General features: G+C 33.5%; 2 protein-coding genes across 7 annotated transcripts; both read left to right on the forward strand.

The window, feature by feature from the left end:
• The first annotated feature begins 3,118 nt into the window (after window positions 1-3,118).
• LOC18044738 (serine/threonine-protein phosphatase PP1 isozyme 4) lies at window positions 3,119-6,393 on the forward strand. Its single transcript, XM_006435535.2, has 4 exons — window positions 3,119-3,462; window positions 4,345-4,904; window positions 5,024-5,241; window positions 6,089-6,393. Exons 1-3 carry the CDS (start codon window positions 3,249-3,251, stop codon window positions 5,210-5,212), a joined length of 963 nt encoding a protein of 320 aa, XP_006435598.1. The 5' UTR covers window positions 3,119-3,248; the 3' UTR covers window positions 5,213-5,241; window positions 6,089-6,393.
• Window positions 6,394-8,277: 1,884 nt separating this feature from the next.
• LOC18044739 (protein NEDD1) lies at window positions 8,278-15,630 on the forward strand. Of its 6 annotated transcripts, none has more exons than XR_002905990.1 (12): window positions 8,278-8,559; window positions 8,845-8,957; window positions 9,316-9,576; window positions 9,674-9,778; window positions 10,443-10,505; window positions 10,659-10,880; window positions 11,218-11,796; window positions 12,277-12,888; window positions 13,186-13,362; window positions 13,446-13,559; window positions 13,714-13,794; window positions 15,372-15,630. XR_002905990.1 is itself a non-coding variant. In XM_006435536.2 (11 exons), the coding sequence occupies exons 1-10, from the start codon at window positions 8,400-8,402 to the stop codon at window positions 13,551-13,553; spliced, it is 2,400 nt and encodes a 799-aa protein (XP_006435599.1). In that variant the 5' UTR covers window positions 8,278-8,399; the 3' UTR covers window positions 13,554-13,559; window positions 15,372-15,630. The 6 variants fall into 6 exon arrangements, 2 of the variants coding, with proteins under 2 accessions (XP_006435599.1, XP_024041661.1); XR_002905989.1 differs by lacking the exon at window positions 15,372-15,630 and adding an exon at window positions 13,992-14,280; XR_002905988.1 differs by having other exon boundaries at window positions 13,446-13,794.
• Window positions 15,631-17,142: the final 1,512 nt, after the last annotated feature.

Genomic DNA, 17,142 nt, shown 5'->3' on the forward strand with positions numbered 1-17,142 from the left:
TATGATAATTGTTAGAAGTATGAACCTGAATTAGAATACAAGAACAAACAATGATGTAGGTTATAGCTGTGAAGCATGTGACAACTTGTCACTTGTAACTCCAAAGTCTCATTATGACATGCTTTTAGTGTCAGACGAGCATGTTCCGTGAAGTGTGCAACTCACATGATTCAGTTAAAACATTATATAAGCTCAAAACGGCAGTTAAAATGTCGTTTAGCTTACTTAAAGATGTCACATGATCAGCAAGTGTACAATGCTATTAGAGACGGTTAAAAGAAGCGGGAAACAAGCAGATAGCAAGCTGGCTTCTAAACCGACTTGAGGGAGGCTTCCAGATCCTGCCTATAAGCTCTTAGTTGCTGTTATTTGGTTGAAAGTATTCTTTGTGACTCTCTAAAGATAAACTTGTTATCTTGATTTGCAGTAGTGGAAGCCATAGCTCTGTTTCTCAAAGAGGGTGTAAGCCACCATGGCTGAACCGCTGTAAATTTGTCTCTGTTATGTATTACTCTTCATCTCTGTTGTTTTCTATTTGATTAGTTTTAGATTGGTTTGTCATCCATTCTTGGTCAATTAATCAATGTGCAGTCATTGTTCTTGGGGTACAAGATCAGATGAATACTGATCTTAAGTATAACAATGACAGTTATAGTTTTGGTGATAGAGACAGTACTGTACTGCTCCCAAAGTTTATGGTTAAAAAAAATTAATTGATTTATTGATCTGACCAGGTGCAATTGCCAATCTTAATTCGTTCTCCAGAAAATTATTGATTTATTGTGATTGTGATGTTGGTGAGACCTTTGAATTTGATTGTGAGACTTGCAATTGCAATTTGTAATCCATTCTGATGTGTGTTGCCGAATCATTTTTTGGATGTTATTCACTTGAAAGCAGGATCTAGTCATTTCGCGCACCAATGGCATCACTGGAAAATTATTAGTCATATATCTCCCTCTCCCCACTCTCCCTTCCATTTCATAAAACCTCTTGCGTACAAAACAAACCCACTACTCAATAAGCTTCTTGCTTCATTGAGACATTTTCAGAAAAACCTTTCGATGGTCGAGGAGGATGGAGCCCCATAATAGTCTACACTAGCAGCACCATCACTAACGCCAAGGAAAAGTCCATTTTCAATCGAAGTCAGCCTTACTCAAATGCTACATGGCGGGGCCATTGTTGAAGTTTCCAATTGGACAAAGTCAAGAATGTAGAAGAAATTGGCAAAGACAAAGATGGACCAAGCTACACATGTACACAAAATATATTAATGAAAATGACTGAGTTGTTGGGCAAAACGGAGGACAGACGAAAGAGAATTATGAGAAATTAGGTGCTAATGGAGTATGAGAGAAACATAATTAATGCTGGATCTTTTATTTTTTTGAAATTTGGAAATTGTAGAGGGAGGAGAGAGCACATCCACATCGAATAAAAATTTTGATGAAGTTTTAAATATTTGATAGAAGTGAGGGAAAAGATATCTTAAATATTTAATAAATTTTAAGAAAAATTTCGACGGATGTGAAAGCATTTTCATGATTAGGCAGCCACTTTCTCCTTTGTAGTGCCAGCAAGTAAAACATCCACATCAAAATTTGTTTGTATCTTTTAAAAATCCAAAACTTGCAATAATACTTTCATTTTAATCCTAAAAGAAACAATATCCATCTTCATTTTTAGTTCATTGGAAAGTTTGTTTCCCTTACTTAGGACGGCAAAAGTATGAAGACTAAACTACCAAACTCCACTCAAGCTAACCTATCTTGGTAATGTTGTTTGTGTCTTTTTCTTTTATCTCTTTCTGTAATTGGAATTTTCCTAACCTAAATTTTGAAACAAATAGGATAAATAGCTACTACCAAATGGTGTGATCACATTTTGTTCTTTAGTTTGCTTCTAAATTAACGTCATTCGTAATCTTGATATGTATGTGCTCAAGCAAAATTCGAAAGCAAGAAAAAAAATGTCCACAATCTGCGTTCATAGGAAATTAATTAAAAGTTATTCTCTTGAGAATACGAAATTAATTAATATTTATTTTCCTGAAAATGTTGCTTTTAAATTGCTCAACATGATTTATTTTTATTTTCAGTTTCTTATAAATTTTTTATACCTATCATTCTATACCTGACGACAAAACATTAGTAGGAGTAAAACACTTTTAATAGGTTAATGTTGCATTTGATTATGAGTAGAGATACAAACTCTTATATAAATTTCTTTTTTGTAAACCGTAGTGGTATTATTAAATTGGTTAGAATTAAATACTTTTTGGTCCATATAATTTATTTTTATTATTTTTTATTTTCACTCACTAATGAATTTATGCTATATTAATTTGTATTAAATAAGTTTGTAATTCTATCATCACTCTTTTATTATTGAATAGACTATTTTTTGAAATAAAAAATTAATATACTTTTTGGATGAGACTGTGGAATAGGTCCTAATGTTAAATCAATACCGTTTTGCTTTTTAAAAATAATAAAAAAAAAAACGATGGAAAGAGTTTCGCAAAATAATAATTGTCGAAATTTCAGGGATGAAAATAGGCCCAAAGAGAAAACGGAAACACCGAAACGACGTTGCATAAGGTCACGGACTTGTTTGCCACCTCCAAACGACGTCGGAGAGAGACACCCTATTCAAATGAAGAAAGCTAGCAAATAATCATCAATAATTCTAATATAATCATATCTTTATGAAGAAAGCTTGCATAAGGTCACGGACTTGTTTGCAGTGCTGTATGGTGGAATAATTCTAATATAATCATATCTTTATTTTTGAGACCCATTGCAAATTTATATATGATTCTTAAAAAGTTCACCATTGAATTGATTTGTAGTGGTGTAGTGTAATTGCTATAAATCTTTTCAGTTGTCCTTGTGTACCCAGTTAATTAATTAACATAAGAACACATAGCTTGGTAAAAAAAAAACTACAAAAATAATTCACATATAAAATTAATTATTCAATATCTTTCGCTTTTGTTTTCCAAGAATGCCATTTTTATTTTTGAGTCCACGAAAACATGTTTCTGTATTTTTAATTTATGTTTTCAATATCCCCCCAAACAGAAAAAAAAAAAAAAAAAAAAAACCATCGCAAAGAAAACGTACACAAACAAAACAAGAAGACCGAAAGCTAACAAAAACTGAAACTCTCTCTGATTCTCTCCTTGTGTGTGAGATCATCTTTGATTTTTTAATCAATCAAAGCCATTGAAAACCAACTATCAAATGGCAACAACACAAGGGCAGCAGCAGGGTACCATCATGGAACCGAATGCACTGGATGACATAATCCACCGGCTTACGGAGGTTCGATTCGCCCGACCCGGCAAGCAAGTCCAGCTTTCTGAGTCTGAGATCAAGCAGCTTTGTGTTGCCTCCAGGGACATCTTCATGAGACAACCTAATTTGCTCGAACTTGAAGCCCCCATGAAAATTTGTGGTACTTTTAATAAATAAATAAATTCATTAATTTTATTTTGTGGGTATATTCAGATTGTTAACTGAATCAATAAAAAGAAAAAATTGAGTTTTATGATTTATTGTGCTAAAATTTATGTCTTTTTGAGGGTTTTTTTTTTGGGGGTTGATATGGCATAGTAGCAACATGGATGGTTTTTTTTTTTTTTGGGGGGGGGGGGGGGTGGTGTTACTTAGAAAGTTGAAAAGAATCATTGGCTCTACAAGTATGCAAATTTTCACACAGGTCTTGTAGCCTACGTCCTTTTATAATGTACAACATGTTTAGGTTTGGAATGTGAACTTAATAATCAGTCTGTTGATGGGCATTGATCCTGAATCCTCGTGTGTGCATTGTTTGATTGCTAAGAAGCCATAAGAATTGGAACTTAAAATTTTTCAAGTGTAAAATCTCTAGTACCCATGTTCATTTCATTTAGAAAATTATTCTGTACAAAGTTAAAAATTTCAGGTGGGGTTGAGATGTTTGATGGCCAAATAGGTTCAGACAAAGCTTAAAGGCTGTTGACATACAGTCCTAACGTGAGCTGTTTGTAGCAATATTCCTTTGGATAAAATGCAAGGTCTTCAATGAGTACAGAGTGCAATGCAATCTCTGCCTCAAGTCCAGAAGTGATATGGTATGAGAAATTAGAATACAGTCTAAAGCATTGAACCTCTGTAGATATTCCAAGTAATCACAGATCATATTCCAAGTAGAGTCCTGCTTTCCAGCTCTTTTCACATTAGAAGAAGTGGCTTATTTGCTCTCTTCTAATTATTCTTTTGAATTTTTTTGTTGTTATAATGAATTATCCTAAGTTTCTTCTTTTCAACTTCACAAAACCTTTATTTGTGTTTGCAGGTGATGTACATGGACAATATAGTGATTTATTGAGGCTTTTCGAATACGGAGGTTATCCTCCTAAAGCCAATTATTTGTTTTTAGGGGACTATGTTGATCGTGGGAAGCAGAGTTTGGAAACAATATGCCTTTTGCTTGCCTATAAGATTAAGTATCCAGAGAACTTTTTTCTTTTACGAGGAAATCATGAATGTGCTTCTATTAATCGGATTTATGGATTTTATGATGAGTGCAAGCGACGGTTTAATGTGAGGCTTTGGAAAGCCTTTACTGATTGTTTCAACTGCCTTCCTGTGGCGGCTCTTATAGATGAAAAGATATTGTGCATGCATGGCGGTCTTTCCCCTGATCTCTCACACTTGGATCAAATTAGAAATCTACCTCGTCCAACTGCTGTTCCCGACACTGGTTTGCTCTGTGATTTGCTGTGGTCGGACCCTGGTAGAGATGTCAAGGGATGGGGAATGAATGACAGAGGAGTTTCATACACGTTTGGTCCTGACAAGGTGTCGGAATTCTTAAAAAGGCATGATTTGGACCTTGTCTGCCGTGCCCATCAGGTGGTCGACTTTCCTACTCTTTCTTTTTCCATTTTTTTTCCTTTTCTTTCAGTACCGGAGGGCCGGTAAAAATGTTCCGTTAGCTCTTGCAACTTCAATCATGATGTGATTTGTTCTAGGTTGTGGAGGATGGGTATGAGTTCTTTGCTGATAGGCAACTTGTTACCATATTCTCGGCCCCCAACTATTGTGGTGAATTTGATAATGCCGGAGCGATGATGAGTATTGATGAAGAGCTGGTGTGTTCATTTCAAATTCTCAAGCCCGCAGAGAAAAAAGTGAAGTTCATGGTGTCAACAAAAATGTGATCCTTGCAATATCGTTAGCTTTTACCAAGGTCAGCTGAACATTACTTCTTATTGCTTTGGTTTCCTTGTTTTGAATATCAATGCTGGTGGTTTGTGGCTATGGTGGCTGTGTATGCGTTAATTTTATCGCTTGCTGTTGATGTCCTCTCTTTCTGATTTTCTTGCTCTTTCTCTTTCTTGAGGGGATGGGGGTGTAGGGGCTTGTTTGGAATTTAGAATTTTCTTATTATTATTATTATTTATTTTTTTAATGTTTAACTAGAATCAATCTGTAATTATGAGATCATCTTTGTAAAGGGTTGAGCTGCTTTAGGTCCTCAAAAACATGTATTGTGTTGGGATAGAAATTTGGAGAGAAAAAAAATCATCTACTCCTGAATTTGTTCTATTGTTGGAGAAACTTCAGTGTGTCATAGTTGGCACTTCTGTTCATCTAAATCATACACTAGAGTGTTAATTTGTCCATTAAAATTGGAATTTATTGCCTGTTTTCAAATCAATTAGTGGATAAGTCATGATTGGTTTCTCGATCCTTAAGACTTGGTTCACTGGGAATCTCAATTGGTTCTCTAATCCGTGGAACATCTGACAGGCATGTTAGTTGCAAAGAAGCAGCCACGCGTAAAGTGCTGTTTGTAGAACATGTTTGATGCGTGTATTCCGTTTTACTGTTGGCGGAAAAAACAGACAAAAAAGCAGTTCATTCGCTTTTACCATATAAAACAAAATGCGTACTTGATAGGTTTTGATTCACATCCAGAATATTTGCTTATATGGTACTTATTAGTTGCAATTGTAACTATTCCGGCCCCTCTTTTACCAGTATTATATACTACCATCCACCTGTAACTGTGTTTTTCCTTTCCTGTGTTGCAGACTTATTTCTCATTTCCTTGGGGAAAAAAAAAGCCCAAATAAAGAACTGAACAATGACTTCAAGGGATGCAATGCAAGAATAGGCTCTTCACTGGAGGAAAAGCTCTCCTGATCCTGGGACAAGCTTATTAGGAAAAAGCTGGAAATTTCTTGATTTAATTTTTTCTGCCTTATTTTTGCCTCTCTGGTGATAGTTATTTTGAACTACCTATGTATATAAATATACATTTGACATAGTGCTCGGAACTTATGCCTTTTAGCGTATACAATTGGCCGTATTCCATCACAGTTTGCGGTTTTCGGCTTTTCCTTGATGTTGAAGATAATGTGATAGCTGTTGGTTGCAATGGTTATTGTATTTAGAGCAATAGATCATAGTGCCCTGTTTATTGTATTGTGTTTGCCATTTCGGGTAAATGGCTTTCATCTGAAGCTGGGGTCTTCATGCAGAGTTAAATTTGATGCTTGGAAGGCATTACCACATTCTGTCTGTTAGCTGCTACTCTATTAAATTTTAGGCTTCCAAGAGGCTGCCGATTACATAAATAAATAAATGACTAATTTGATGTTTTCATGGGTACCCCTGAGATCTGATTGAATATAAGTGATACCCTCTGAGGTTTCAAAGCTAGCCTTCAATGCCCTTACCGTTACTGGATTCTGTTAATTTTGATGTCCTACAACAGCATAATTTTTGCATAGACGTATTTACCCTATTTAAACGATCTTTCTTTCTATTCCTTTTCTCTTCATTTTTCTTCTATTTTTAATTTACTTCGAATATATTGAAATAAACTTTTGGAAATTTATAAACATTTCCATTTAATGGTGGATTTTTTTTTATACACATGTTTCAAGTACTTTTCTCTACAAAAAAAAAATGCTTTAAAGCTCTAATTCCAGTGGAATTGATCATCTTTAATTATTTCATTTTTTATCTTATGTATTTCTCCTATTTGTTGTTAATGAAACTAAGAGGAATTTTCAAAGAATAAAGGAAACTTTCAACCTTTTCAGATAATTAAATATTTGAATCTAAACAATACATTATTTTATTTTTTGTTTGAATCTCTGAAAATAAGTATTAAATTATTTAATTTTTAATTTTAAAACTTAAATACATGTACTTTTATATTTGTATCATTATTAAATTAAAATATTAAATAAATAATATATGTATATATATATCTTAAAAAATATAAGTATTATAATATTTTATCATAAATAAACAAAAAACCACATTCAAGAGAATATATAATAATTTTAGAATTATAATATATAAAATACTATAAGTCTCAAAATTTATCACAAATTCTCGATAATAGTACAAATCTCAGGGTACCGATGAAAATAATGGACGCAAACTATTTTATTTTTTCAAGTAAATAATTAAATAATAGGGTAATTTTTAAAAACCTCCCCTGAGGTTTGGACTTGTTGCAAGTAGATGGCGAGAATTGATTTATTTGTAAAAAACCCCCTACCGTCAGTTAAGTTTAACATTGACCGTTAGTTGACCGTACAAAGACAATATTACCCTTAATAATAGTTTATAAACGAAAATAACTATAAAAAAAAACCAAAATTATTAGCTATTTTACACTTTTTAAATTATTGATATTTTCTTAAAGTTCTTATAAAAAATTAAAATTAAAAAATTAAAAAATCCTCTTTAAATTATTGATATTTCCTTAAAATTCCTACAAGAAAGATAAAATTAAAAATTTAAAAATGAAATAGTCATAATCTTTACCTATGATATTGTAAATTTTTAGAATTGACAAGAATAAAATTGTCAAAAAATAGGGTTTGTGCTTTTTGCACCAATAATTTTGGTTTTTTTTTAGTTATTTTCGTTTACAAACTATTGTTGAGGGTAATATTGTCTTTGCACGGTCAACTAACTGTCAATATTAAACTTAACTGACGATAGGGAGTTTTTTATAAATAAATCAATTCTCGCCATCTACTTGCAACAAGCCCAAACCTCAGGAGAGGTTTTTAAAAATTACCCTTAAATAATATTTGAGTTTAAAATTACCCAACGGAAACTAATAATAATAAATTGAAAAACTTATAAAGAAAGTGTGAGGGCTGCTGACTGACGTTAATAGTTAGAGAAGATATAAAGGCGCCCGCGTTCATTACCTCTCTACTCATTTAAATTTTTTGCCTCTTTCTTTCTCTCTCTTTCGGTTAGGGTTCCCTTTTTTTAACATTAAAAACTAAATTTCAAATCCACTTTCTTTTTCGAAGTACTTTCTATTTTCCGGGAAAGTTTCGAATTACGTTCGAAATTCCCTGTGGAAAGATGACGAACTTGAAGGATCTGTCAACGGCGTTGCTGGCGGCGAGCTGTGGCGACACTGTCAAGCTCTTCGATGTGTCCGTTGAGCACGGCGATCCTTGCATTTTAAACTACACGCCATCTCCCGGTTGCCTGGTTAACTCGGTCAAGTGGAATCACACCAGTGAGTCAACTTACTCATTCCCTCAATGGAAAAAATGGGACTTCTTTAGTTGATGATAAATTAGATGAATTTAAAAGGAGTGAAGGAAATGTGTTATTTTGTTGACTGGAGCTCTAGATCAGGTTTTGTTGTTTGATTGTTGATATTTAGCTTTTGTATCTAACTGAAAAAATTGGATTCGGTTTAGCAAATGATCATTAGACTTAGTTGAGAGGGTATTGAATCAACTTCTCCTTTAGATTATTTGATTAATGGACCGTTCTATTTGGGATATGATTCCTGCAGATTTAGTTGTTGCAAGTGCTGGAGAAGATAAGAAGATATCATTGTGGAGGAAGAATGGGGTGAGCATGGGAACAATTCCGGTAGCTGGTACAGATAGCGGAGACAATATTGAGGTAATCCTCTTCTAGCTCTGATCTACCATCAATCGAAGTATTAAATTTGAAGCATGTGGGTTTGTCTATGTGTACTTCTAGTACCAGTCATTCTATCTTCTAGAGATTCAATGACAGAACGGTGCATGACTTCTTCCCCAATTGCACGCCAGCAATGGCTCATCCTAAGCCATGTTTTTAGGAGTTGTCTTCTATGTGGCAAAGGTTTTGAACTTTTATTGTTTTTTCCCCCCAATTTGTCATTCATTCTGCCAGCTTCAGTTGCTTGTGGTAAACTAAAGATCCGCATTTTCCAGTAAATAGGCTTTACAGGTCTAATGTATCAACTTATTGTTGGGAATTTTTCTCATTTTTTCAGGAATCAATATTGGCTATTAGTTTTAGCAACAAGGGATCCAGATATATATGTTCTGGGGGAAGCAGTCAAGTTGTAAGAATATGGGACCTTCAGAGGAAACGCTGCATCAAATGGTTGAGGGGTCATACCAATACTATAACAGGTGCAATGTACAATTGCAAAGATGAGCACTTGGCTTCTATCAGTTTAAGCGGGGACCTTATTCTCCACAACCTTGCATCGGGAGCAAAGGCTGCTGAACTCAAGGATCCTAATGAACAGGTTGTTTAGGTTCTTGTAGCTGGGTTGTATTCTAGTGTTTATGACCGAGAGTCTCTGCTACCCAAGCTAATTGTTTGTCTGATGGATTTAAGGCCAGGTACTGAGGGTGCTTGATTATTCACGGAATAGTCGACACCTTTTGGTGACAGCAGGTGATGATGGGACTTTACATTTGTGGGATACTACTGGGCGTAGCCCAAAGGTATTCAGTATTTCCATTATTGGGTTCGGAAACATGTACATACTACGGGACGTCTGATTTGGTTTAATGAATTGCATGTATAAGAAGAGTTTCATTTAACTTACTGAATGTCGTGCTTACCTTGGTCCTTTCAAAGCTAGATTTCAAATACTTTGTCGGAAAAATCCTGTTGATTTTGTGCTTGTGTCGTCATAGTTATTGTTCAGTAATTGTAATTTTGAATGAGGTGTGGTAGCACAGAATTTTACAAAGTACATCGAGAAGTCAAGATGATTTCCTTTAATTTAGCAAATCTTTTTGTTCCAAATAATATTTAGATGTTGAATTAGGCTGCTCCGTACCTTGAAATATTTCAGATATGGTCATCATCTTTTCTGATAGGGGATCTGCTGCTTATCATAGAAACATCCGACTTACACTATGGTCAAGCCATTCATGCATCTTTCTAATATCCTCTTTTTCTTCCACTATCAGATTTTTGGCATTGGCCGGTAATAGGGGGGTTGGTTAAAAATGAGGAGAAAACTTTTTGACATGCGCTCTTCTGTTTTGGGTTCATTAGTATTATCATGTCCAATATTAATTCCTTGTAGCACTGTAGATGCCCTTGTTTTAGGTTTGAAACAATTTTTCGGGATCATAACAATCACTTTTCTGCTTACAGGTTTCTTGGTTGAAACAGCATTCTGCACCAACTGCTGGGATTAGCTTCTCATCCGATGATAAGGTATAGTCTTTATCTTATTAACTCGGCACTTTTTTGCAATAAACTGACAGAGATGTAAGAAGGTGAATATATCATGCTCTGAAACAGTCCCATATGGGGTCATCCAGTGAAAGTAATTAAACGTTATTTTGCCTAATGTTCTCCTTGTGACAGATAATTGCTAGTGTTGGACTGGATAAGAAGCTATACACTTATGACCCAGGGTCTAGAAGACCCTCATCTTGCATCACATATGAGGCACCTTTCTCTTCGTTAGCATTTATAGATGATGATTGGATATTGACAGCAGGAACAAGTAATGGCCGTGTGGTGTTTTATGATATTCGTGGCAAACCACAGCCGTTAACTGTTCTTCGTGCTTGTAGTAGTTCAGAGGTGACTTCTTTACTTGTGTATATATTTTAATAAAGAATCCCAGAATTTGCAAATGTCTCTTTAATGTTGTTTTTCTTGTAGCAATTGCTTGTGACATCAACATGTTGTAATCAGTTTTGGCTTGTTTTTATATTATTTTTTGAGTGTATTAAACTATGTGTTGACGTATTCATTATTAACATGCTAAGGTTTGATTTTACCATATAAGAGGCCTTTCTCTTGTTGACCTAAGGTTCAGGTTGATGTTGTTTGCCTTATTGTTTATCTGTGGAGTTCAGAGTATTAGATCATGTTTTGGCAATCTCTATAAATACTAAGTATTTGAAGTGTTTATCAGGCTGTGTCAAGTTTGTGCTGGCAAAGAGCAAAGCCAGTTTTTATTGATGAGACTACTTGCAAAGCTGAGACTGCTCTTCTAGGAGGTGCTGTCGGGGACTCTATTCTTATGCCTGACCCACTTCCCTCAGTGACATCATCAAGCGTTTCTCTGTCCACTGCTGTATCCAGTTCTCGTCCTAGTAGCCGTTCAGGTCCTTCTGCAGAAGCATCTTCTCTTACTGTGGGTGGTACTGGTTCTGTGTCTAGGACACAAAGTCTGCCTTCAGGAGAGGAAACACCACAACGTAGCTATCTCCGTCCAGGCGGACCATTGGCAAGATTACATGCCCCTCGATCAAGTTATAATTTTAAGGATGATATGGAAGTGTTTTCCCCTCTTGTTGATGTTCAGCCAATTACACCATCACTTGATAAACTGTGGGATGGTCATGAAGGAGCGAAGAAAGATCATCTACCCATTGACAAGAAGCCTTCATCCATGTTGTTTCCTTCATCCAGCAGGAGATTCCCTTATGCAGAGGATGGTTCAAATGAGCACTCAGTATTTGATTGGAAATCCAGTTCAACATCTAAACAGGTTTGTCCTCATTTCAGTTTTGTTTCCAGATGCTTCCTGCAATGTGTGAATATTTATTTCTTTCTTCTGGGTGTAAGATATTAATTTCAACCTTTAGCACAGTTTTATTTTGGTGTAGCTACTTTGGCGAGTGCTCTAAATATACACTGTTGGAAGACGACAACAGCTGTTTTCTACATCGTACTGGACGTTTGGCATAGTGTCAAAATATTCTCAAAGTCATAATTCAACTGCCTTTGGGTCTTAGAATTCATGAGATTTTTTGCCGTCCAAGTTAGCTTCTGTTTTCTCATGGTTTCTTTCTTTTTAATCTTAATCGCATGTTAGGGGAGATATGAATGTGAATTGGCTACAATCTTGTATGTATGGTCAGTTATTTTAGATATTTTATGCATAGGTCAGGTAAATTGGATTGTTCTCCAGAACTTGATGTGTTTTCAATTTCTTCGTGGCATTGCATTTATGTTTGTCTTTTTGCAGGATGACGCCAGATCTTTTGCGCTATTGGGATCAACACCTTCTCCATCTTCCAAGAGCGAAGACTCTTCCATCACTCCTCCAGAAGCCTGGGGTGGTGAGAAATTATCTGACAAATTTGCCCTCCTCCGTCAGCCACTCAATATGCCATCTCGTTATGGGATGTCAACTTCTAGTGGTCTCACATCAAGTTCAATGTATTCTGGACTGCAAGATGTGTCACTGAGTCAGACAAGTATTAGCTCATTGACAGATTCTAACCTGAGCCATGAAAACCTGCGTACCAAAGATGTCACTTCATATCAGGAGACTTCGTCTTTGGGATTTCCAGAACACCTCTCATCTAGTTTCCCATCTCTGTCTCTTGGTACAAAAGGCATCCTGGGATCAGGTAACCTTGACTCATCGAGAACGTCATCTTTAACATTGACTCACCGAGAACCCCGAAGGACGTATGCTGAGAGAATTAGCACTACTTCTGGGACATCCCTTTCAGTCGGTTCACCTAAAACAAAGAAAACAGGAGCAGAAACCAAGGAAGAACTTTTAAGTAACTTCTTATCTAGGTCTGACACATCAGCTGTAGTAGAACCTGGAATTCCTCCAGCTATAAATGTAAGAATCCCGATTCATTCAGTAATTGTTTGCGGTCACATTTGAACATCTCCTTTGCTTTTGTAGAAAAGTTCCAGCATGATTAAATCCTATTTCAATGCCTTGTCACCACCCAAGCCTTCAGTAATACTAGCTAAATATGGATTTGATTAGTTTAGGACAGTCTGTGCTGTGTTGATTGAAACCGCTAAGTGGTAATTGCATAGTGAATCCTTGACGTTGAACTTTGAGAGATGTAATGACACTAACTTTCTTCCACTTTAAATCAGATTATAATGGATGTTGATTTATTCACAGGGTGGAATGTCTCAATCCCTAAAAAGCCCTCAGCCAGATCCACCACAGGGCAGTAACTTCACACTTCAGCTCTTTCAACGTACACTTGAAGAAACTCTTGATTCGTTTCAGAAATCCATACATGAAGATATGAGGAACCTTCATATTGAAATTTTAAGGCAATTCCATATGCAGGAGGTATGTATGTGTTGTACCCTCGATTTACCGTTAGTTTTCCAAAATTTTTTGTCTCACATATAATTATCACAATACTGTTACAGACTCAAATGTCCAATGTAATGAGCTCAATTCTTGAAAACCAAGCTGAGCTGATGAAGGAAATTAAGTCTCTGAGGAAAGAAAACCATCAGCTCCGCCAACTGCTTTGAACACGGGTGAAGATGCATTATTTGTGTGATTATTTGTTGATGGAATTTCGTATCTTCTTGTCTATTTATTTATTTGTCATAGTTTGTTTTTACTCAGTGCCCACTGCCTGGTGGCCTTTTTTTTTTTTAAATAGCTAATTACAATTGATTTTATAAGCAGATATTTCAAAGCCGGGTTGAAAAAAGAAAGAAAAATCAGTTGTGAAGAATGATAAAGATGGAGTGTTCTTAGAGATAGGAGGTATGAACATGTACAGAAGTATCTTTATTCTAACAAAATGAAGCTTTTAATTGGGTGATTGATATCCAAATTACCTGTTAGTTTGTTAGGTTATAGGAAATACTTACATTGAAAGTACAGTTCTCTGGTGCTTTTTTTTGGCTTTTTATTTTGATTTTTGTTTAATTACCTTTTATTTTTGCTTGTGAAAAATGTAGAGGTAGATCGGCTTCACTAAACTCGTGAAGAACTGAGGGGGAAAAAAAAAAGAAGTATTTAATAAAGCGTCATTGGCATAACATGTTGATTCTATAGTGCTAAACCACGGAGTGGGTATCAAGTGGAGTCAACTGCAGAGTGTGTATTGAGGCCTATTTGGAGTGCGTTTGAAAGCTATAGGCACTTTATTTTATAAGTATTAAAAAAAAAGATTATTTAGTAAATTTTTAGAAAATTTTTATTTTTAATAACGATAAGTTTGGGGCTATGGGACTTGTGTGGTTGATGAAATAAGTTGTAAATAAGTTATTGATTTAAAAAGTAGCTTAATATATAGTAAATTATGTTGTCATGGTAGTTGTGAGTTTAAAAAATGAAGATTGTGTGTTTAATAAATTTTATTACAAAATAATTGTTAATAATCAAAATAGACATAGCTTTAAATTTCTTATATGTGTGTGTGTGTGTGTGTGTATTAGGGCTTACAAAAAATAAGTTATAATTATCTTTTTGTTAAAATATTGAGGTTGTAATATGAATTTTAAAGAGTATAGTGACTTATTTAATAAGTTGTTTATGGAAAATAATCATCACTTACTTTTAAAAGCTACTATTGAAATAGAGAAATATATGAAACAATTGTTTTTAACATAATTTATCAAAATTTATTAATGGAGTTTAAATAAGTCACCACATTTTTTTTTAAATTCTTATTATAATTTAATATGTTAGCAAAAGGATAATTGTATTTTATTTTTCCACAAAGTCTAATGTAAAATAAAAGATAATTTAAATTTGTGTCTTTTTTGTCATTGTATAATAAAATAATATTTGTGTTATAAAATTTATCAAAGGTCTACTCTTTTTTAAACTCACAGCAATTTTAATAATACAATTTATCAAACACTGAATTTATTTTATCTATATAAGAAAAATAATTTATTTTATCTATATCATAAAAATAATTTATTTTATCAGTCATTATAATCTCAAGTGAAAGGATATGCTATGTAAGAAATTATATCACAATCGCAGGGAGCTATAAAATAATTACACAAACATAATTTCCCTGGAAAGTAACCAAACACGAGAAAACGTAAGTACTGCTAAATAACGAGTTCTAATTTGAGTTAGAAAAGTAATTGACGTGTTATTCATTTATGACTGATAATGGAATAATAATTTTTTTAAAAAAATGATATTTGAAAGATAGGTGGATCCGATTTTTAATAAGTAAATAAAGGGATTGAGACAAAATATTGAAACTGATACATTATATTATAAGAAGGTGAATATATCATGCTTTGAAACAGTCCCGTATGGGGTCATCCAGTGAAAGTAATTAAACGTTATTTTGCCTAATGTTCTCCTTGTGACAGATAATTGCTAGTGTTGGACTGGATAAGAAGCTATACACTTATGACCCAGGGTCTAGAAGACCCTCATCTTGCATCACATATGAGGCACCTTTCTCTTCGTTAGCATTTATAGATGATGATTGGATATTGACAGCAGGAACAAGTAATGGCCGTGTGGTGTTCTATGATATTCGCGGCAAACCACAGCCGTTAACTGTTCTTCGTGCTTGTAATAGTTCAGAGGTGACTTCTTTACTTGTGTATATATTTTAATATAGAATCCCAGAATTTGCAAATGTCTCTTTAATGTTGTTTTTCTTGTAGCAATTGCTTGTGACATCAACATGTTGTAATCAGTTTTGGCTTGTGTGTATATTAATTTTTGTGTGTATTAAACTGTGTGTTGACGTATTCATTATTAACATGCTAAGGTTTCATTTTACCGTATAAGAGGCCTTTCTCTTGTTGACCTAAAGTTCAGGTTGAAGTTGTTTGCCTTATTGTTTATTTGTGGAGTTTGGAGTATTAACATCATATTTTTGCAAGAAGTATTTAATAAAGTGTCATTGGCATAACATGTTGAAATTGTTTATTTTTAATTTTTTTTTACAGCAAGTAACTTTAGACAAGTAGTTTAATAACGATAAGTTTGGGGGTTATGGACTTTTATAATTGTTGATGAAATATATTGTAAATAAGTTATTGATTTAAAAAAGTAACTTAATGTTTAGTAAGCTGTGTTGTCATATTAGTTGTGAGTTAAAAAAATGGAGAATGTGTGTTTAATAAATTTTATTACAAAATAATTGTTAATAATCAAAATAGACATAGCTTTAAATATATATATATTAGGGCTTACAAAAAATAAGATATAATTATCTTTTTGTTAAAATATTAAGGTTGTAATATGGATTTAAAAAAAGTTTAGTGACTTATTTGACAAGTTGTTTATGAAAAGTAATCATCACTTACTTTTAAAAGATACTATTGAAATTGAGAAATTTATGAAACAATAGTTTTTAACATAATTTATCAAATATCTTTTTGTCAAAATTTATTAATGGAGTTTAAATAAGTCACCACATTTTTAAAAAATTCTTATTATAATTTTAATATTTTAACAAAAGGATAATTGTATTTTATTTTTCCACAAAGTCTAATATAAAATAAAAGATAATTTAAATTTGTGTCTTTTTTGTCATTATATAATAAAATAATATTTGTGTTATAAAATTTATCAAAAGTCTATACTCTATTTTTTAAACTCACAATAATTTTAATAATACAATTTTATCAAACACTAAATTATTTTTTTAATTAATAGTATATTTTATTTATACCATAAAAATAATCTATTTTATCAATCACTATATTACTATAATCTCAAGCTAACTTTAAATGAAAAGATATGCTATGTAAGAAATTATATCACAATCGGAGGGAGCTATACAATAATTACATAAACATAATTTCCCTGGAAAGTAACCAAACACGAGAAACGAAAGTACTGCTAAATAACAAAATTTGAGTTAAAATCTTAATTGACGTGTTATTCATTTTATGACTGATAGTGGAATCATAATTAAAAAAAAATGATAATTGAAAGATAGGTGGATCCGATTTTAATAAGTAAATAATGATGTGTTTACTAGGGTTTAGGAGATATGAATGAATGAATGAGAATGAAAAATATATTTACTTAGTAAAATATAATTTTAGAGTGAAAATAAAATGTGTGGATCCCACGTAATTTAAGAATAAAGAATGAGAATCACATTCTCATGTGAGGGTT

This window comes from Citrus clementina, unplaced genomic scaffold (assembly GCF_000493195.1).
Source record: "Citrus clementina cultivar Clemenules unplaced genomic scaffold, Citrus_clementina_v1.0 scaffold_4, whole genome shotgun sequence".
Taxonomy (NCBI): domain Eukaryota; kingdom Viridiplantae; phylum Streptophyta; class Magnoliopsida; order Sapindales; family Rutaceae; genus Citrus; species Citrus x clementina.